At 49.2% G+C, this 22994-nt stretch overlaps 1 protein-coding gene across 1 annotated transcript; it reads left to right on the forward strand.

The window, feature by feature from the left end:
- The first annotated feature begins 809 nt into the window (after nucleotides 1-809).
- Nucleotides 810-21761, forward strand: LOC149324776 (neprilysin-like). The gene is made up of 4 exons (XM_089565279.1): nucleotides 810-1742; nucleotides 15060-15491; nucleotides 17179-17361; nucleotides 21573-21761. Exons 1-4 carry the CDS (start codon nucleotides 810-812, stop codon nucleotides 21759-21761), a joined length of 1737 nt encoding a protein of 578 aa, XP_089421405.1.
- Nucleotides 21762-22994: the final 1233 nt, after the last annotated feature.

Raw genomic sequence — 22994 nt, forward strand, 5'->3', positions numbered from 1 at the left:
ATTAACGTTTTTTGAAGAGATATATGTAACCTGTAGTGCATACTGAACTATGCATATTTCACGCGGTTATCATTAAATAATTTCAGCGTATCATTAGCAGCAGAATCCTTAAAGTAAGCGCGTCCAAGTCCTTCACTGTCAAGCATACCCCGAGCATTGGGAAACAAACGACAGGGGTCTCAGGTGTGTGTGCGATGGGTGGACGCAGCACACTGGACTGCCAAAAATTTGCTGTGCGATGCTTTCAAATTGTAGCAGCTTCATCGCAAATATTCTGCCGCGTCACAACTGTCAATCAACTAAGTATCTACATTTTTTCGCAACCATTGTTCGGACCTGTGCATTTTTAGCCCATGGGTGCAATAGTCATTGCAGTATGTGTCCTTCCCATCCAAGCTTTCTTCTCAACCGTATTCGTTTCATCAGGCGCATTTAGGAATGCTAAGAAGTCACGTGAAGATTTTTAAATCTCCAGAAATTCAGGTTTAAGCACAAAAAACAAGGTTGACAGGACAGTAAAAAAAAAACTATCCAATTCAGGGCATTAAAAATTATTTGTCTTTGTTAGCACCAGAGGATAGAAATTGGTACTAGCTGGATCCTCGTAGAGGCCTCTATGTTTTAAGATCGGTGTTCCACAGCTGCGGCACGTCCTGCTTTAAAAATAGAATCAGTCGTCTTTCTGCAGGGATCTCATAGAAGGCCAGCTAGATCTCACCGTGGACCCGTGCGACGACTTTGGGGCCCACGTCTGCGGCAACTGGAGGGAACGCAAGTTTTCTGACTACTCCACATCTGCGCTGTCTGACATGGTGAGCCAGTGGCAGAACAAGTTTTCAGCACTGCTGCAAGACGGCGTAGACAAGCTGCCGGCGGGGAGGAAAGCGGCCGCCATGTTCAACAGCTGCATGACTCAGACGGGGTCGCAAGTCGACGTCGTTCAGGACTTCATGCGCGCCCGGGGTCTCGTGTGGCCGGAGCAGTCGGAAGAAGGCGGGTCGCCCCTTGATGTCCTATTCGACCTGGCTTTGAACTGGAGCGTGAATCTTTGGTTCAAAATGAGGTTTCTCCCCAGCACTCCAGCATATCCAAAGCGGCGCATCTTCTTTTCGCACAGCAACAGGATGACCGTCTGGAGGGCTATCTTCAAAAACGTACCAAGAACCAAACACGACTACGTTTACGGAGCCCTCTTCAGGCTTTTCGCCAACGCCACCGACAGCGATCCTGTAACGGCGGATATCGCGCAGTCCTACAACATGCTGGAGTATGTTTTCGACCTCCTTATACGGCCTGGGACGTCCAAGCCTCGAACTCCTGGTCAATTCGCGCTGCGCGATTGGGAGAAGCATTCGCAGACCGATAGTCCCGAGGAAGTGAGGCGTGCTTTGAACTCTGTGCTGAAAATTCACCCGCCCTTGACCCTGGACGACTGGATTCTCTTCAGTGATCTCGCTCTGCTAAAAGGCATCAGCGATATTTTCAGCAAGTTCAAGGACCGCCTTGTGCGCCGTAACCTTGCATGGCTCTTTGTTTGGACATACGGCATCATGGCAAACCCAGCAGCCACACTGGAAATCATGCACGGCGATAAGACTCGTGCGGAAGAGGCGCGAATTCGCTATTGCGCGTCGCAGGTGGAGGCCAACTACAAGCTGCTCGTGGCCGCCATGACTATCGCCTCCTACTTCCCCAGGGAAAGGAGAGTCCTGGTCGACGCTCACCTGTCCGGCATTTTAGAGGTAAGCAAATACCTTTTACTTGGAAAGTACTACGTTATTTATTAGCTGATCTTGTACGATTGTCGCCATGTTGGAAAAGTGCTCTGTATTAAGCATGAAATGCTTTTAGCCCCCGTTGTCGGCAGTGTGGTGACGTCACGCCGAGACCGAGAGCCATCATCCCGGCACTGAAATCCACTTATCCGGGCACTGAAATCCACTCATCCGGGCACTGAAATCCACTCATCCGGGCACTGAATTCCATTCATCCGGGCTCTGAATAAAAGGGAAGTTTATTCAACAGTGCAAACAAACAAAACATTGGAAATACACTCATGACTGAGGGCAAAACAAATGTATACAAAGTGGGTGGCCACCCAGAAACACCATGACCTTATTTTAACACACCGTACATATCACAAATTACAGCCTATAGTGCATAGAACGAACACTGGACAAAGAATCAGCCTCCCGTAGCAACGACGCACGGGGTGGGGGGCAAGGATTTTTCTCAGGGTGATTGGCCCTTTGAAATTATACACCACCATCCTCGAACAAACCAGCATAGTCGGTAAAGAGAGAGGGGGGGGGGGGGGGGGTCTGCCCGGCTAATACCGCAGCGCCGGCATAACCAGCTCTGAAACGGGAACATCCGGGCACCGTACGAGACTTAACGAGATTTAACGAGAATCTCTAAGCCCTCCTACGCGACCGGCATGCAAGCACCGGTTGGTCTCCAAAGGAGTCACAAAAAAAACTGCTGCCAGTGCCTTCTCAATGTTTATCAAGATATCAGTCGCTGTGCGTTTGATAATGCACGGAATTATAATTTCCGATTTCTAATAACGCGTGCGAAAAACACATAAATGCCACGATACACTTCGTTGTCATACGTGATTTCTTAGGGGCTTCGCGCATCGAAGCAAAGCCGCGCAGGCGCACAGGGGCCCGGGGGAGAAGCGCTGCGTTCAAAGGGCAAGGCATCGCGCCGAACGGGTGGTGGCGTTCCTCCCTTCCATTACGGTGCGGTTCGGGTGTCCACCGAGATGGCAGAGAAGTACTGCGCCATTTCCTTTCCTCAAAAAACCTTGCGTTCAAATGGCAAGGCATCGCGCTGAACGGGTGGTGGCGTTCCTCCCTTCCTGTACGGTGCGGTTCGGGTGTCCACCGAGATGACATTAGGCCCGTAAACATTTCATGCTTACTCTACTCTCGGTTACGGGAGAGGCAGAGATTTTTTTTGCAGCACAAACCTCTAGAATCCTTTTAAATGAAATGTAGATTTTTTCTGTTCACGTTTTCCTTATTAGTGTAGATTTTACGAGTAGTTTGTGTTTACCATCTGATCCTACCGAACACTTGAAAAAAAAAACGTGTAGACAACAAACATCGAAATGTAGAGACTTTTGCACTACTGAGTTCATTTTCCTGTTAATGATTGTAGCTAACTGGTGGTATATTAAGCTGTATGCGATTTAAAATGTATCGCATCAATTTTTCTCTGCAGCTAACAACAACAACTGATTGATCGGTACAGCAGTTTACATAATAGGCTACCGCCTTTCTGTTAATAACTGCGCAGAATTGGTGCATAGTTTTGTGCGAATGAGGAACCCTAAACTTATACTGCATACTGGGGAACTCCAGGAACTGCAAGACTATTCAAGGTTAAACAAATGTAATTTTCCACTACGCGTGGGTGAGCACCGAACACCATGGCATTTCATCACTGTGTGAAGAGAAGAGAGGCATAACAGCGAATATGACAATAAAAAATGGCAAAAGAGAGGAAAAATGCGGTACAATACAGTGCATTAGAATACAATATAATATAAAAATAAAAAAGGCGGAAAAACAACACTAACAATAAAAACTTGACAGATGAGGAGTGACATAAAAAAAACAAGAAATAACGTCGCAAGCAATGCTTCCTATGCTTTCTGTCGCCCTTTCTGTCAGTCTCTACTCCCAACATCTAGGAGATAATTATTTTTGATAGCCGTGATAGCCATGATAGCCGGTTTACGGTTTCGTTGATGCCGCTTGAGACTGAAATCTGTGAGTCAGGTGCGATTCACAGCTCTCAAGGTGGGTGTTGTCAGTGGTTTAATTAAAAAAGAAAAAGTTGAGGAAAATAATGCTGCCGGCCACGGCATATCCTATCTTATATCATAGGCACCCGAGCTCCAGCCGTTACACGTTCAACGGAAAGGGAAAGGATAGCGAGAAGTATATAGGGGAGCGATAGCAAGACAGGAGAGGGGAGAGCTTTGTACACAATTTAAAAAAACCCATAAGTAATCAAGTTCGTGCCACTCGTGCGCAAATGCCCAGGCTTTGTCCGGAAGGAAGTGCGCTCGAGCGGCCACTCTGTAGAATCAATTACAAAAGGTGAAATACACTGCATGTACATAGCCGCGCTCTTAGCGTCCTGTATCGGACTAGTCGCGCGCATGGCACACTGCACTAGCGCCCGGAGTGGGACACCCGACCCTTTATACCGTCCGAGGTAGCACCAATGGTGCATTCATGTCGCGCGTGTAATACCGGGCAAAAGCAAGCGGGAAGTCAAGCCCTCCTGCTCGATGAACGCACAGAGGCTCAAAATTGTGTCACGGGTGCGCATACTGCCGCGCGGCCACAGTAGCACCTACAGACTATCTGGGATGATTCCCAGCACCCTGCAGGCCGCGAGCATCTCCTGATGCGGAACTGCAGAAGCGGTACAGTGAAAGAGCATGTTCTCCAACGTCTCCACTGCGCCGCAGTCACCGCACGCGTCACTCGACTAAAGTTCGTGGCGCACCCGTCTCTCATAGGGCCACACGCAGCCGAAGCGCACTCAGATAGTGATCGCGCATGGGATGCGCGACAATCGGCGCGTGCGGACGACAGAAATGCGCTCCCCTCGCGCGATTCGAGGGTACGGGTGTTGCTGACGGAGGTGGTGATGGTGGTGAAAAATTTTAATCAAAGAGAGCTTGAGGGTAAAAAAACCCTGCTGCATGGTCGGTACCCTTAGTCCGGGACACCGCACGACGAGGCCCCGTCTCGCGCCCGCTTGATCAGAGCCCTTTGGGACTCCAGTGTGGAGCAGTTGAGGAGGGCAGTCTCCCATGCCTCTCGGGCGGGGATGGGGGAGGGGGGAAGGTGAGGATTCTGAGTATATGCCTACACCATGTGAAAGATATCGCAGATCTCTCCACAGTGCGGGCAGCGCCCATCTGTGTTCGGATCGAAGTGTTTTGATATTGCAGGACAGAGAAGGGTTCCTGTCTGCAGGCGCCGCAGGGTTCGCTCCTCCGCCTTACTCAGCCCCTTGGCGGGTGCCGGGTAGAGACGGTGGCTGTCGCAATAATAAATTAGGGTTAGGTGGTCGTAGATCACTGCATGCACGCTTTCCAGGGCGAGTGTTTCGTCGCTGGGAGGAAGCTGATGTGCGGTGGTGGCGCGCATGTCGGCGTACTCGTTGCGGCAGTGCCGTGGACGCACTGCACACGAATACTAAATCTACGCTCCGCGACACGCTCAATGTGCTCGCGTAACGCGCACAGCAACAAGGTGCACGGGCGCGTGTCTGCAGTCGGCTAAGGGTGACACGTAAATCGGAATCGCACAGCAGAACACACCTGGGCGGCGGCGGAGTAGGGGTGAGCACCACCTCCAAGCCCAGCCGAAGGCCCACTAGCTCCGCTGTGGCCGAAGAGCCGAGGGAAGCCACTCTTTGGAGGCGATGCAGCTGCAGGGCGGGTATGGTGGCCACCGCGGCGAGCGAGCGGCATGCGCTGGCCACGGTATCGTCAGTACAAACACGCAGATGGTCACGCACTTTCTCGCAGATGACGGCTCCGGCTAGCTACTGCACCGCACATAGTGCTGCGTTTTCCCGCAATACCGACGATCTCTCGCTGAACCTCCGTCGTGAGGGGCCAGGGCGCGTCAGCTAGTCACATTCCTGTAGTGCCGCGCCCATTCCTTAGCGGCGCTAAGATGGTGGACTGTTTACCTCTTCTTCTACCTTGATCCTTATAACCTTTTTCCTTTCTTATTCCTTCCCAAAATTGAATCGTTTTCGTAGTTGACGCTGCGCCATAGTTCTTTATTTTTGTCAAGTTTTCAGCTACCCACGATACAATAGTGCCACGGTCGAGGTATTCCTTTATTGACCTCTACTTCCCGTCTGTCTCCGCACCTGTGCAAAAAACGCCGACAAGTAGAACCCATCAATTTCCACAGGCGTCTGCTAAGGTCTCCTTGATGCATGTGTCGAAGATGGCGCATTTTTGCGTACGCATTTCCTCTGCACGCCTCTCTTTCGACGAATGTCGGCGTTTGTTGAAGATTGGGTATTCGCGGGTTGCATGGGTGTCAGGGTGCCTTCGCTAGAGCTGCGCGGCCCTTGAGGTAAAAGGCTCGCAAGGGAGATGTTGCATAAAATTGAGCATAAATAAATGAATTAATTGTCAAGAGACAAAGATGACGTGACCTTGTGATCTCGTTACAACATTCCTATCGCGCTGTGTGCAAACTGCCCATCGTGGCAGGTAATAATAATGAATGGTTGCGAGAGCTTGCTCGAGGAGAGCAGCGTAGCTGTTACGAGCCCAACCTGTGGCTTTGTTTGAAGCAGCCACCCGCCCGTCCAGGGAGGAGGAGGAGGATAAACTTTATTTCCGTCGACAAATGTATCTGACGTTGTGGGGTTACAGCCCCATCAAGTGGCCATGAGCCCGTGGCGTTCGGCGACTTCTAGGGCTCTTGTCACAACTCGGATATGTGTGTCCGAGTCCGAACTGAGCAATGCGGCCTCCCACTGGTCTGGATTCGAGAGCTGCAAGCCTCGAGGGGGGGGAGTCCCGAGGGCAAGCCCAGAGTATGTGGGATAGAGTGGCATGTTGGCCACACAGTTGACAGGAAGGGGAGTAGACCCCAGGGTATATGCGGGCATATATCGCGGGGTTGGGGAAAGTGTTCGTTTGGAGTTGCCTCCACGCAACTTCTTGGGGTTTGGTGAGAGAACTATGTGCGGGGGGATATAGAAGTCTACCTAAGCGGTAGTGCATGGTTATGTCATGAAATGTAACCATACGTTCTCTCGCCGTCCGCAGGACGGGCGACACCACATCCCGGTCGACGAATCCTCGGGCATAATTGTGGGCCGCCTCGTTCCCTGGATGCGATGAGTGCGCAGGGACCCAGATCAATTGGATCGGGCGGAGTTGAAGTTTGGTGGAGTGGAGGAGAGAGAGGGTGACAGGGGAGACCCGGCCTTTGGCGAAATTACGAATCGCAGATTTAGAGTCGCTGAGGATGGTTTCTGCAGAGGTGGAGACCATCGCCAAGGCTATGGCCGCCTCCTCGGCCTCTTCAGGCGATCTGACGGGAATGGAGCACGCAACTAGCGGCCGTCCACAGTAGTTTACAGCCGCAAGCGAAAAAGCTTCGCGGTCGGGGTATTCGGCGGCGTCGACATAGACTGCTGTGTGATCTGTTAAATACTTTTTGTGCAGAGACTTAGCCCTGTGCTTGCGGCGAGCGACATGATACTCTGGGTGCATATTTTTAGTAAGAGGGGTAACGATAAGGTTACTGTGGATATGGTGTGGAAGCTGGACCCTGTCGGGTGCGGTTGTTTCGAAGCATATTCCAAGCTTGTCGAGTATGTGACGTCCCGTGGAGGTGTGAGTGAGACGCTCGTACTGAGAAGTGAGATGAGCTTCCGAGAGCTCCTTCACAGTGTTGTAGACCCATAATTCCAGTAGTTTATACGTGGGGGTCCGGTGGGGGAGATGAAGAGCCGCCTTGTATGCCTGTCGAATAAGGCAGTCAACGCGGTCCTGTTCCTGGCAGCTAAGGTAGAGGTAAGGGAGGGTATATGTGAGGCGACTGATAACAAACGCCTGAACAAGACGTCGGAGGTCGGCCTCTCGCATGCCTCTATGTTTATTAGCAATGCGACAAATTAGACGAATGGTCTGCGATACAGAGACAAAGTTTAGCTAGAGTGTCGGTGTTTTTCCGATTGCTCTGGATGAGGAGCCCCAATACCCTAATGGTGGATACTTCGCGTATGGGCTGACCGCTAGCAGTAATGCAGATGGGAGGATGGCCGTGGAGGCCGGGTTGACCTCGGATGAGCAGCAGCTCGGACTTCTGAGGGGAGCACGAGAGGTCGGCTGCGGCTACATGGCGCTCAATGACATCGACCGCTTGTTGAAGTGCGGATTCGACCTCAGCATCGTTGCCTGTTGAAACCCAGAGGGTAATGTCGTCTGCGTATAAGGTATGGGATAGCCGGGGGATAGCGTCTAATTTAGAAGGTAGCGTGAGCAAGGCTACATTGAAAAGAAATGGGGAGAGAACGGATCCCTGGGTGGTAGCATTGCTACCGAGGTTTATAGGGTCTGAGAGGAGAGAGCCAAAGCTAAGTTCAGCTGTACGACCAGAGAGGAAAGTACGTATATACTCGTAGGTACGGTGACCTGGATTTAATAGGGAGAGGTTAGTGAGAATAGCTCCGTGCGAGACGCTGTCAAATGCTTTAGTTAAATCAAGCCCTAGAATAATAGCCTTTGTGCCCGCTCTGGTAGAGGGGCACAGTATCTCTCGTGAGAGCTGGAGCATAATGTCTTGCGTAGAGAGATTTGAGCGGAAGCCAATCATGGTGTGAGGTAGGAGATGGTTATCTTCAACGTAATTATTGAGACGGTTGAGAATGACGTGCTCCATCAGTTTCCCAGCACAGGAAGTGAGGGAGATGGGGCGGAGGTTTTCGAGAGCTAGTTGTTTGCCTGGCTTCGGTATGAAAGTCACGCGTGCATGTTTCCATGCTGCGGGGATTTTACCCTCTCTCCAGCAATCATTCATAAAGGCAGTGAGGGCCTCAATGAACGGGTCATCTAAATTACGGAGAGTTTTGTTGGAAATGCCGTCCGGTCCCGGGGCAGAGTTAGGACGGAGCTGAGTGAGAGCGAATCTTAGCTCAGCTTCCGAAATCTCCTGATCGAGGGCAGGGTTGGCACCGCCCATGTAGGGGGGGGGGGGGGGAGAAGGTCCGGGGAAGTAGTATTGAGATAGCGCACACGAAGTTCATCGAGAAGATCCTGGTCTGAGCCGGGGTGTTGATGGACTATGCGGGAAATGCTGTCTCGTTGGGATGTTTTGCAACCGTCTGGGTCTAAAAGGTAACGGAGAAGGTGCCAGGTGCGAGTTAGCCCGAGCTGTCCACGCTTGTTGTCACAAACTTGACCCCATTGCTGGGTGATAGTGCGATAGTGTGCGCCTCAATCTGTTTGTCTATCTGAGCTACTCTACGCCGAAGCGTTCTATTGTGGCGCTGTTTTTTCCAACGGTTTTGCAGGCTTTCGCGGGCCTGCCATAGGTGGAGGAGACGGCTGTCTGTATTGAATTGATCAGCCGTGATAGGTGACTCTTGAGTAGTAGCAGAGACATCTGCCTGCAGTTTGGAGATCCACTCGTCCAGGTTATTAATCCGGGTAGGGGCGTTCTGAGCACGTAGGGAACGAAACTTGTCCCAATCCGTGATTAGGGTCGGGCGACCTCTCCGGCGGAACGGGGACATGCTGAGGGTGGTCGCGAGGAGATAGTGGTCGCTGCCGAGGGTATTCCCAGTGTTGAGCCACTGATCGAACCGTACGTTTTTGCAGAATGTCAGATCAGGTGAAGTGTCAACAGACACGCAGTTTCCTACGCGGGTGGGGGTGTGAGGGTCAGTAACAAGGGTGAAGCCCAGCTCCTGTGCTCGCAACCACAGAGTGTTACCCTTTCGGTTGGCGGTGCGGTAACCCCAAGCGGGGTGGTGTGCATTGAAATCTCCTACAATGAGGAGACCGGAATGGTGCGCGAGCCTGTTGACCCGGGAAAGAAGGGTGGTGAAGTCGCGTCTTCTGTCTTTTGGAGGGCTATAAAGGTTAAGAATGAAGAGGCTTTGTTCGCCCCTTTTACGAGGGAGTAGTTCGAGCAAGACGCAGTCTACCCCAACGTCGTCTAAGGAGTGTTGGACGGCCGTCAGGTTGCGTTGAACCAAAATAGCTGTGTCGGGAGTGGTGACATCTAGGGGGGAGTATGGTTTATAGCCAGGTAGTTTCACTGGGGCCATGAGTTTCCTGAAGGGCGATGATATCAGGGGGGATGTCGGAATTTTGGACATACTGCTGCAGGTTGCCTCGCTTGCGGCGAAACCCCCTGCAGTTCCATTGCCACACATTAATTAGGTGGCGGGGCGCCATGGTGAAGTGTGGGTGAAGCTAAGATGGGTTGGGTGGTGGGAGCGTGCGGCAAGCGACGGCCGTTGCGTCTCCCCTAGCTTCAAGGCCTGTGACGCGTGTTTGGATCTGTTGCATGAGGATGTTAAGTTGTTGTTGGATTTGCTGCTGCATTTGTTGTTGGAACTGGACCATTTGCTGTTGGATTTGATGGGAGAACTCAGCAAATTTCGCTTCGAGCTTAGCATCAATTTTAGCCTCTAATTTTTCCTCTAGGCGAGCCTCAAAATCCTCGAGGTCGGCAAAATTAACGTAGCGTTCTGAGCGGGAGGTAGCTTTCCGCTTAGAGGGAGGACTAGAGGTAGTATCTTTGGGTTGCGGGGGAGTAGATGAGGGCGCCTGAGGTGAGATGGTAGGAACAGGTTGATGTGGTAGAGTGGCATTTGTTTGAGGTGGTGGATCCGGTGCAAAGGGTGGACGCTTTAAAGAAGCGTTTTCTTGTTGGAGTCTATGATTGCTAGCTTTAAGGGCTGTTATCTCGTCGCGCAGGGCTTGCAGCTCTGAATCACGAGACTGAGATTGCTGAGAGTGAGAAGCCGCAGCTGCTCAGCTCACCTGGTTTTTCGTGGAGGGCTCTCGGTGAGGAGACGACTTGGAGTCCAGGGGTGGGAAGGACTGGGAGCGATTCCGGCTGGAGCGCCGGTAAGAGGAGGAGGAGCGGTTAGAATCCATTTTGGCCGAGGTGTTTCCAGACCCTTGGCGACGGGCCGGGATCGGGAACGATGGGAGGTGGAGGCACTGTCTGAGTCAGCTTGTAGCTGGCGTTTCAGTACGGCAGCAGGCACTTTGTAGCGGCGTTTACATTTGGAGGAACCGGTCTGGTGAGGACCACAACAAACTGTACAAGTGGGGGTGCATTCATGGGTTTCGTCAGGGTCGCAAACTCCGCAGTGAGGACACTTGGAGAGCTTGGGATGATGTAAAAAATAGCGCACAGGGAACACACGGGACGGAAAGTAAACGACGCAGACAAGTGCTACAAGCGCACAAGCGCACAAGCAGACAAGCGCAGACAAGAATAGCGCTTGTCTGCGTCGTTTACTTTCCGTCCCGTGTGTTCCCTGTGCGCTATTTTTTACATCATGAACGTTATCCAACTTGCCCAACTTTTCGCTTTGCTGAGAGCTTGGGAGACGGGCAAACGTCCTCTCGGTGTCCCGTTTTGCGACAGTTAAGGCAGGCTTCCACTTTGTTCTTGAAGATGTAGCAGCGCACAGCACTTCCTGCGTAAGAGACTTGGCGGGGGACCTTTGTCCCTGCGGAAGAGATGACAATAGATTGGGTCTTGCCTAAACGGCGGCCGTAGAGAATGCAGTGTTCTGGATTCTGGGGTATCAAGTACTCCATGATTTCCTCCTGGGTCTCATCCACGTATTGGTGGTGAATGATACCTCGGACGTATGCGCCTGGTGGGGCCAAATAGGTGGCAACTGGGTAGCTTGTCGGACCCAGGATGATTTCCTGTAGCTTCGTGTAAGTGATGGCGCGGTCCCGGTTCGGGGTGCTAAAGGTGCGGGTGTTGTGAACGAAATTCACCCGAAGGCGGCCCTCTGCGGTATCGGAGTAAGTCAAATGAAGGCTTGAGGTGATTGCTCTGCGAAGAGCGTTCTCGCCCCAGGCACGCAGATTGAGGCCCCCGCGAGGGCGAATGATGACTTTAAAGTCTTCAAGAGGGAGACGTGGCAGTGACGGTGCACCTCGAGGTAGCTTACGTGACGTGGAGGGAGGTAGCTGCTGGGACGCGGTATGCTGGGCGGACGTGGAAGGCGTCTCCGTCAGCGGTGGCTTGGGAGTGCGTTTCGATGAAGAAGCGGTGGAGCCGCGTTCGTAGCAGCGGGCTACGTAGGTCCAGTCCGTGGGTATATAATCTTGAGGGGCTAGATCCTCCCCCTCCACGGTGACGATGTCCATACTTGGCGAAGCACTGGGCCCGGCTGCGAAGCAGAGCCTATCGCCAGCGGCGGTAGGCTTAGCGAGGCTGGCGCTGGGCTCGGTGGAAACAAGTGTCCATGCAGGCCACAAAAACGGAGTGCCGGTCCCGAAATTGGGCTGGGCAGGTGCCGAGCACCTTCGTGAACTTCGGGAGACACAATAAAAGTCGGCGGAAGGTCAAAAGTCGGTCAAGATAGGAGAAATGGCCGGAGCCCATACGCACACGCGTCTGCACACCAGGCCAGGAACGCCGACCCGCCCGTCCAGGGAAGCAGCGCTTGGCCGCCCAGCATTGCCTCAGGGGTGCTATTAGGACTTCGCGTGACTTGTGAGTGTAAAATAAAGAATGCGCGTCTTTGCGAAGTAATATGCAAAGTGCAGCCCAGGCCACAGAAGGAACCCATTACCGCAATCCCGCCAGACGCTTAAGGTGGGGCTTGAGTGGCCCCTGAAGTTAAGAAAGCCCACCATCTGAATCTTCGCCGCGCCATGGTTTATGCTATAACTATAATCAGAAATATATGAGAATATCACAATAAATTGAAAAACATAGCAGGATATAATTCACGGCGTTTCATCTGGAGAACCAGCTTTTTTCGAGTGCACTACGGCATTCTAAACACGCAGCTTTTAAAGCATGCGTGAGGTACTTCAATACTGTAAAGCACCAATGCAAACAATGGAGGGGGAGGATCAAAAAGATGTGAAAGGAAAAAGGGAATGGGTGAAAGCTTGAAAAGGTGAAAAATGCATTGGTAAATTGGTTTTTTGAGGAAAGGAAATGGCGCAGTATATCTGTCTCACATATCTCGGCGGACACCTGAACCGCGTCGTAAGGGAAGGGAGGAAGGTGGGAGTGAAAGATGAAAGAGAGAAAGAGGTGCCGTACTGGAGGTCTCCGGAATAATTTCTACTACCTGGGATCGATATTTAACGTGCACTGATCCCAAAACGTGTATGCAGGTGTTCGGAAGGAGCTAAGGACAGAAAGTAATCACCACCTCACGGCTTTCTTAGAAAGACACGGGAGTGACCCTAAATTGTCTTTTCTTAGTTTGTGCACCCTGCATCTCCTGTTCTGTTGTCAAATTGCTTGTTGATAAGTAGAATGAGTCCTGATTCATGGGCTACGCTCGGAAATTAGATATCAGTTTTTATCCTTAAGATATGCCCTGGATGGCTGTCTTGCCTTCATTATGCTCATCACTGTAATATTCCATATGTAAATCATCAACTACGTTAGGTAATTCTTAACTGACTCAGTCCTTGGATGGCTGTCTCGCCTTCATTATGCTCATCACTGTAATATTCCATACGTAAATCACCATGTACGTAAATCACCATGTGCTCCTTGGTTTCTGTGGCTGTTGGCTTCTCTCACATGTACATTAGGTAATTCTTAACTGACTCGGTCTGATGTTTATAAGGTGAATTCTTGTATTTTTTTTATCCCTGCTTATAAGATGTCCGCACTTGTGCTTGCTTAACTCTATGCTGTGCGCTGCTCCTAGTTAAACATATGAAATGAATTCCTGAATTTCTTTATTCCGGCTTAATCGATGTGCACACTTCTTCTTGCGTGTCTTTGCTCTATGCTGTGCGTTGCGCCTAGTTAAATATTGAAATATAAGGAAGTTCTCTTGCTTCGGGCTATTTTTTTCTGAAATAATTTTACTAGATTTGAGAGTTCTTTCTTCCAAAGCCGCAGAGTCGGGACAAATGTTTCTAGCAGCGATCGTGTCACGCAATTAAATTCTTGTGTCACCTCTGACTTACAGTTTGGTCTTGGGCTAGTTAGTCAATAGTAAACGTGGCAGAGAACTGCCGCCTGCAAGCGCTGTGCTCTGCTCTGTTCTATGCCGCTCCAACACATTCATCAGCCAGTTTACTTTTCACCTAACTTAACTTATTTAGTTTTTCTTACTCCAGGAAAACTAATATAGCACGAGGGAGTAATTAAGGATTATCAACGACTGCACGTGTGCCGATGGTTCCAGCAACGTACAGTAGAAGCGGAATAGCATTTTCTGTGCTGTTATTGACGAAAATTCCAGCTGCAGGATTCTTAGAATGAACAATGAAGCATTTGTCCGCAATTTTTGTACGGTGATTTTGAGGACAGAAATGATTGTACTCGTTCAGAGTAAATAGCAAATCCACCACAGAGCTCTGCAAGGAAATGACAAAATTTGAGAACTGTAGCTTGAATGGCAGTCAGCCACCCTCACTTGGGATGCCTTTAAAATTATTACCCTCATAGCTTCCAGTAGAACATCACCAGATGTACAACACAGTGTTTGCACATCCCTGATATTATTGTGAAGCAGTCAGTCCTTCCCAATTAAAAGAAATTTGGTAGTACGGGCCATGGGGAAATCCGAAATTTCTTTTTTCTGAGCACCACCTGACAGTTGACACTGCAATGTAATGAGCAAATATTAAGACGAAATCCTTTAGTGACTCATACTCGCGACCATGACTCTGTCGGCCGTCCGTCCGTCCGTTACATCAGAAGTGAAAGTCATAATTAGTCTATAATAGTCACAAGTCCTGACTAGCTAGTCATTAACCAGGAAAAAATCTTGTGCACGGAGAGAATCGACCTAACATCCTTCCTTTTTAAAGCCGAGCGTGCTAACCACTATGCTACGCCAAGTTCCTACCATCACATATGCAGTTCTCCTAGTCTAGCGTAACGACGTTGGAGACCGTTGCGGTAATGGCTTTTGCCTCATCACACTTCGGATCACCAAAGGGCCCCATCGAAAATTTTAGATGAAATTACCCGCTATAAGTGCGCTGCAACTCTGCTGGAGGGTGGCGAGATCGCTCTTTCCAAATGCATGCAAAATATTTCGACGAGAGCCTTCATGGACAAGAAAGCGCGAGAACAGGAGGAAAATTTTGCCATTGTTTTGTAAGCCGATGACTTGCAGAATTTTTATAAGATGGCCTCCCTTGTAAGGGGTCTTGTGAGGTGTAGCATTTGCCAGCCCGAGAAAAGCATTGTAAACCCTCGGCATAGAATGCGATGCCGTCCCGATTCAAGTTCATTCTTTAAATATTTTTGTTACCGACATTTTCTGATGAAAAATGCGGGTGTGTCTCCTTCGTATTGTAGATGGCCATCCAAAAAATTACCGCTGCCTCGTGGATGGACAACCAGACCATCGGCGTCGCTGTCGAGAAGCTGAAGAACGTGCGCACCGTGCTGTGGCCGACCGAAAAGTACATCACAGTGGAAGGCATCGAGGAGGCCTACGCCAACTTCAGCGAGAATGCCTCCTCATTCGCGCACCTCTGGATTGACGCCCGACGCAACATCCATAGCCTCTTCGGCTCCGAGGCGGGAGTCCAGGAGCAGCGGCTCCGTCTGAGCAGCGCTCAGCCGTACATCGAATACGTGCCGGTGCTGAATGAGCTGGCTTTGTCGCTGGGCGCCCTGGCACCGCCCCTTTTCTACCCGGATGGCACCAACGCCATGATACACGGCGGTCTCGGCTACTTTTATGCCCGGGAACTGGTCGGATCGGTGGACCGCGAGGGTGTCAAAGTAAGGACGCGAAGAAGTGGCCCTCGAACGAAGAGCGCGTTATGAGCAGAGGACAATATAGATAACAGCTTTTATCGCGTAACCAGTGGTATGAGAATGAAAAACTAGGTAGGCTATAGGAAGTACAGCCCGCCCTGAGCAAGTAAATGACAGCCTGCCTTTTACTTCAGCATTATCATTAGATCACTAAAGTTTCGGGCGATCCACAGAGAACGGAAAAAAGCGTTGAAATACCTCGGTGGTGGAACGGGCTAACAGTTCGCTCTGGTCGTTACTGCGCGATGCGCACTGATTCAAAGTAACGTTCCTTCTTAGAAGGCGTGTGCTTTTTCCCGTGGACGACAAGACACTGGTGTGAACGAATTGTTGTCCAACTGGCTATGCTCAAGAACCGGTGCAATGTCAGTGCAAGATTGTTGGCATGGCATTGCGGAGAGACCTTAATAAAGTCGGATATAGACAACGAAGAGAATTTATTCCGTCCAGCTTTGGTAAAGCTAAAACTGGGGCTCAAATGTGAGGTTAGAAGTGAGAGAAATTAAAAATTGGTGCACTTCTCTCGTATATGCATGTTCCTAATCTGGGCGCATAGCCACGAGAAGAAACGGCTAGCAATTCTTTTTTCGATTTTTTGCTTTTGCTACAATAGTAATAGTTTCTCTCGACTGTGATGCCAAGGTTCATAGATTTCAAGTGACATGGAACGCTGTTTCCATTATCATAGGCGGGGCTTACCGAACGCAAGCGAGAAAACTAGTAATTACGTGAAAAATGTTACAAAACGGTGACTGTGCTGACCACCCCAGGCAAACTCTGATTGATAACGTTCCCTCAAGCCACATCCTTGTTCTCCACTTCTTGATTGTCCGCATGGTGTACTTCACCGCATTGTGTAGTCACCTCGCGTAAACCGTGATTTTTTTTCATATTAATGTGCCTCCTATATGCGCTCTGTCATTAGTAGCGCTTGTTGTTTGCCCTAACCAAATGTGATTACGCTTTACTTATTTGTAGCTGGTGCTCTGTTAAGCCAAAATAATTTTTCTTCGCCACGCGCGTAGACGTTTCACGTGCACTCTCCGTCAAAAGTGTATGCACCAAGTGGCTTCATTTGCTTCTGAGGCCTGCTGCATGCCACGTTATGCATTCTCAACGACCGTAACCTCTCGAAAGACGACTGGCATCGCGTCGTAAATCCCGCCGCATTTGCACTCTAGATATACTATGGAGCCCCGCTTACCAGCTTGGAAGCAGACTCCTTGGAATGTGTACTTTTGACGGGGAGAGTGCCTCTATAACCAGGAAATTAGTGGACGAAGCCATGGCTTTTCGTCCATGTGCATTGCATGTAAGCTACAAAACTAACGGCAACTGACAATTTTACTTGTGGACTACCGCACTCGTCCTGCATAAACACGTCACCCATCTGCATCTAATCGGAAGAACTACTTTGTAATATTGTGTTGTAATTGAATCGGCTTCTTAGGCATCGTTGTGGCGTTGAACTGAATGTCATTGTAAGTTTATGGTTATCTTATATATGCGCGTCAGTTTCTTTTATATCCAACTGCATCAGTTGTGCTACATTTCGCAACTAAAATGGCATTTTCTAGTGTCCCGTTCATTATGTCTTTCATAGTGTTGCACCAAATTAGTCAAGTCGTCGAGCTCATATGTAATTTTCCAGGTGAACCCACTGGGCTACATTGTACCCTCTTGGCTAAGCGAGGCCGTCAAACCTAGATTCCGGCAACGTGAACGGGGCTGTCTACGCTATAACGCCAGCGTATTCCCTGAAGTACCGGCGATGGAGGTTGCGTTCGCAGCCTTTCAGCAACACGCCGAAAAGAATGAACTCCAGCTCTCTGACGTAAGTGGACGAAAAATCTTTTCTGGTCACTCACTGTAAATGGGCTCTCATTTTTACCTTCCTAGCAGGAGTGTGAAAAGTAGGTGAAGCAGACTCATTTGAAAGAGCTAGACAAACATCCGCCCTTGGATAGTTAATTTCGAAAATGATAATGAAATTATTCGCTATGTGGCGTAAGGTCGCAATATAACCATCGCCAATCGCAGTGAATTTCTCTCTTCTTCGATATTTTAAGAATAATGTAGCGATAAACTGGCGTAACCGAGATAAAAGCACTTACGGGAGGGGGGGTAGAGTGTTTATAATGGGTTACCTTGAGGCCACCGAAAAAAACGACCTTGAAATCTTCCTTTGACATATGCACCTTCCAGGAACCCTTTGGTTTATCACGCGGCCAGCAACCGTCATCTAAAAGACCCTTTCAGAACATTCCAGTGCTTGGGCTTACTTTCTTCCAAGAATTTTTTTTGAATAAGTTGCGAAACTATAAGCATCGGAATAGTCCTTTAATCCGCCAGTACACCAGTCCTAGCTGTTTATTTCCTTTCAGATTTCTTCTTTTAATTCATTTTATAGCACTGTATGAAGCTCTGTGACTCACTGTCGATTTACGCTCATTCATATAGCAATAATAAGGCAGACCTCTAAGTCGTTATTGCGCTCGGCTGCTGTCCCGAAAGACGCGCGTTCGATCCCGGCCGCAGCGGTCGAATTTCGATGGAGGCGAAATTCCAATGTCCCGTGCGCTGTCCAATGTCAGTGCATGTTAAGGAGACCGAGGTGGACGAAATTTCTGGAGTCTTTCTCTACGGCGTACCCCACAGCCTGGGTCGCTTTGAGACAATAAGCCCCATAAACGTTAAACAAGATTACCTCTGCGTTACACAATGCAAGATCTGTATCATGGCTGCAGTTTTGGTGCCGATAAAGTCATCTGAGGTTGCTCCTCCATGGGGACGAGAGCTCTCGCCATGACGCCTATGTAAGGCTTTTTGACTCGAATGCCATCCTTGAGGCGCCTGTGGACAATGCCGTAAAACTCATATCGCAGGCTACCCTCTGGGTAGTATTCATGCTGCTAACGAGGCGCATACATGAACACGGAAAGCAGTAGGCACGCCATTTTTCTTGAGCTCCTTCACCATGTCCCTCTTGAGGCAGTGGTATCCTGGTCTCCACAGAATATGTTCTCCTGGTCACGACTCTCTGCTTAGCTTTGCCACCAGCAATCGCACTCGATGTGTCAGTGGCATCATATTGCCACGCGCCTAACGCGCCGCGCGGCCTCCGCGCTGAGTCGAAGACGACGACGAAGCGGCGGTGGGCTCTCGTGGCGCGCTGTTCTGTTCTGTGTCGTGGAAGCTGGCTCCATAATTAAAAGAAGGCTCCCGGTCTTGGGTTCTTCCCGACGTCTACCTTCACGGCTCCTCTGGTCGTGACAATATCTTTTCGCATGCCGTTGGCACAATCTATGGCTGTCATATTTTACCGCGCAAAAGATTTCTACTACAATCTTGAAATTGTTCATTGCCTTTAGGCGACGCCGGTCATTGCCAGATTATCCCTTATGTTAGCGGAAAGCGTATTTCGGTTGACTCCTCCACTGGAGTAAAATTGTAGAACGCGGGAAGGTCATCTTGACTACTTCCGCAGGTTCTTACAGAGCTAGCCAGTCGTTAAAATACAAACGTGAATTGGAGCAGACTTTTTATTAATTAGTTGGCCGAGAATGTTTACTGCAAAAATGCAAAACCTGTGCAGCATGTCAACAAACATCAATTTAAGTTGTTTCAATGTTCCATGAGCGTGAATTAAAGTCTCGAAGATTTTAAGGCGAAAGCCTTTAATGTCTCATCGGTGTAAGCAGCAGTTGTCGACAGAAATTTCACGCTTTTCAGTTGGTCGAAACGGTCGTGACGTCACAGTGCGCCAATTTTAAACGGGGCCAATTGCACTTTGGCTAGTAACCATGCAACCAATTGAAGGGATCATATAGTGATGCTCCAAGTAAGTGGGACTGAGCTTAGTTAATTGCTTAATTACCCAATTAGCCTAATTAACTTTTATAGTCAGGCCATATAAATAAATAAAACCGAGTAAGAAATTGGTCGAGCTCGGGAATCGAACCCCGGTCTTCGGAGTGCGAGACGAGCATGCTACCACTCCGCCATGCCAGCTTTTTTTTTCTTTATTGCCTGGGTTTGGCGCATGACATTGCACAACAAAAATACACATAACGCTATATACATGCGACACTGTCGTGGGCAGCCAGCACGAGACTGGCTTCGTCAGCTTAAAATTCCCGCAACATACACAACGGCTCTAGTCTTAAGAGCCACTCGGGAGGCTCCGCAGCTGCTTTTTTGATTGCAAGAAACCAGTCCATGCTTTCCCGAAAATAAATTCGGGCCGGTCGTGCGTCTTTGTCACAATGGTAGCCTGCCATTCTGGAGCGCCATATACAGTGGAGGCCCAAGAGCATTATGAGATCAAAAGGTGCCCCATCCTCATTATCAGTGCTTAAATAGCGAATTCCGTGCACGTCAAGTGGTAGCTCTTTCTTTATGGTCCTTTGTAACACGTCCCAAAAATAAACCCCTTCACAGCTATGCAAAAAAACATGGTCTATTGTTTCAGGCAGTTTACAAATTAAGCAGTTCGATCCCCGCGGAAAAAAAGATCCTTTCCCTCTAGAAACTTTTAACTGGTAACGTCCCGGTGTGCAACTTAAAAAAGAAAGTCTTTACTCCTGGTGGCACCTGCATTTTCTTCACCCTTTTTAAAACATCCCCTCCCGGGCCTCCACTGTACAAGGCCCTGTACATTGGGTCCGGGAAAACAATATCACAAAGATCATTGTACAACTTTTTCCTTTCACTTTTCCACAAATAATCGGTGGAAAAACGTGCCGAAAGAAACCGAACGCTTGCTACAATACCTTTGTAGTAACCAAAAGTTCCACCAGAGAGCTCTTCTGTAGATACCACAAACTCCGGCAGCAATCGCCGCAGCTTCACTTGGCACACAGTGCGCAAGAACGGGTCTGTGACGTTCGATGGTTTGGAATGAACAAAGGTGCGTCTAGTGAATACGGTGTCTTCGCTCAGTGCCATCCTCCTCCCTTCCCTTCCGGCGAGGTTTAGCTCTCCACCGAGATATGAGAGAGAAATACATTTCCTTTGCTCAAAAACCAATTTACCGACGAGCGAGGCGTAGAACCGAATGGGCGATGGCGTTCTGTGGACTCCATGGCAGCGTTGCAAGACGCTCTCGCGTTCCACTCTTAGAGGCGAAGCTTAACATCTTAGCCACACATCAGTGACCGGACTTTAGGTCAAAAAAGTGCACCCCACCACCCCCTGAATTTTGACGGGTGTCCACCGAGATATGTGAGACAGTTACTGCGTAATTTTCTTTCCTCAAATACAATTTTAATTTTCTTCATTACGGGCCATCTTTGTCTTTCTTCTTTCACTCCCACTCTCCCTTCCTCTACGGTGCGGTTCAGGTGTCCACCAAGATGACAGAGAATTACTGCGCCATTTCCTTTCCTCAAAAAACCGTTGCGTTCAAACGGCAAGGCATCGCGCCGAACGGGTGGTGGCGTTCCGTGGGCTCCCTGGCAGCGCTACAACACGCTGTCGCGTTCCACTCTTAAAGGCGAAGCTTAAACGTCATTAATTAGCAGTTAATTACTATTCAGGCATTAATCAGTAATTAATCATTAATTAGTGATTTGTCATCACTTAGTAATTAGTACTCAATTACATGTGACGCCAACAGTGCTACAGAAGCAGTGAAAGTGGTGCGTAAAACGCTTTCGCCTCTACGAACTTTAGACAGTCAAAGTGCCCCCTGAATTTTTAAAACTGCCGAGTGACTACGATCTCCGCATTATGAGCCGCCTGAGTCAAACCGATGCGCACAAAATTCTTCCACAAGTCAGATATTTGGAAATTGCCGCCTCTGACGCGTTTCTGTGCAATTGATTAAACAATAAAACCGTTGTTTTTCCTTGCAGCAGTGGCTCCAGTGTTTGTAGGTTCCTGAGATAGCTTCAAGCATCTACCTGCGTAATATCTGCCTCGTAGCCGACTGAAGTTGTTGCAAACTCAGCTGGTAGTCGTTCACCTCAAAATATGCTTGTGTTTCCTCCGAGCTTAGTTTCACACGTGTAACAACTTGCAACTGCCCTGCGATCTCGCTCGCAGGAGCTGAGCGAAGCCAAGGTGTTCTTCATCACTGCCTGCCTTACTAGCTGCTCCACAGAAGAGAAGAACAACCTTTACGGCGGCGACTGCAATAAGGCGGTGATGAACTTTGCGCCCTTCGCTCAAGCATTCCAGTGCCCCGCGGGCTCCAGGATGAACCCTGGGAAACAGTGCACTTTTTTCGACTGACCCCTGCTTGCAGCCAATCAGTGCACGGATGGTTCTACTGAACCGCACATAGATTGCGCTATTTTGGTATTGACAAGTTATTGCGCCTTTGAGGTTTTTTTTTTGCAATGTCATTTGTAAGATTCTTCACTTCTCCTGTGTTAGAGCTCTGCATACAAATCCATTCTAATCTTCCTGAAAGCATAAATAGTGTTTTTAAAAGGGCTCCTCCATTATAAGCAAAATGAAACTGTTTAACCAAAGAAAACGAAAAATTAACGTCACATTGTTTAAAGCTCGCTATGCGGTGCAAAATGGGCTTATACTGAGCAGTTTTGTGCGTAACCTCTCGGTAGCTCGGAAACAACGTTAACTCATATAAGCGGAGCTTAGGTGTGAATAGGATTTCTGTGTTCTTGATTCCTTTTACGGGATTGACTCCGCGTTCTTGTTTAACGACTGCCCTAGTCAGTGTGAATATCGCTGCGGAACTGTGAATCTGCACATACCAGCGGCAAGGACATGCTCATTGCTGAAGCTTTTTTATAGATTCACTTACTTGTGCGGAAGGAGATCCCAAGGACTGCGTCACGTATACAGGAATTTTGCGGGTTATATTGTACTTTGTGCTTGCGTTTCCTCATTCGTAACAGGAGCGATCGCGTCTAAAGGACTTCGAAACCTAAACCTTTCTACCACAGTGCATGACTAACTGAACTGTTCCCTGTGCTGCGGAACGTTGAAGGACTCAAAACGAAGTTTTTGAACAGTGTGCCCGCTTTTCTAAACTGAACTCTCGCGGCGAGTTGTCAAATTTGAACTTTCTTCGATCTTCTGTGCTCAGGTAGGCTACTTGCATACGCGCTTATCTCCTGTGCCGTGAGATAAAATGATGTATATACGCCATATTTCGTCCAGAAGAGATGAACTTCATTAGAAAGAAAATTGGTTTGTTCACCCACTCTTAAGCCATACTGATGCGATTTTATAGTTGTATTGCACACGCGCAGTGGATAATAAAGCCCAAAAGCGTTTCATGCTGTTGGACAAATGTAAAAATTATATTAAGTATTGCTCTTCCACCTCCTGCATTAAGGAAGCTGCCATATAAAAATACCCCGCCGCGGTGGTCCAGTGCCTACGGCGCTAGAGTGCTGACCCGAAAGACGCGGGTTCGATCCCGGCCGCGGCGTCTGAATTTCGATGGAGAAATTCTAGAGGCCCCTGTACTGTGCAATGTCAATGCACGTTGAA

The sequence above is a fragment of the Amblyomma mixtum genome, unplaced genomic scaffold (genome assembly GCF_055824585.1).
Source record: "Amblyomma mixtum isolate Tamu unplaced genomic scaffold, ASM5582458v1 scaffold_18, whole genome shotgun sequence".
Lineage (NCBI taxonomy): Eukaryota > Metazoa > Arthropoda > Arachnida > Ixodida > Ixodidae > Amblyomma > Amblyomma mixtum.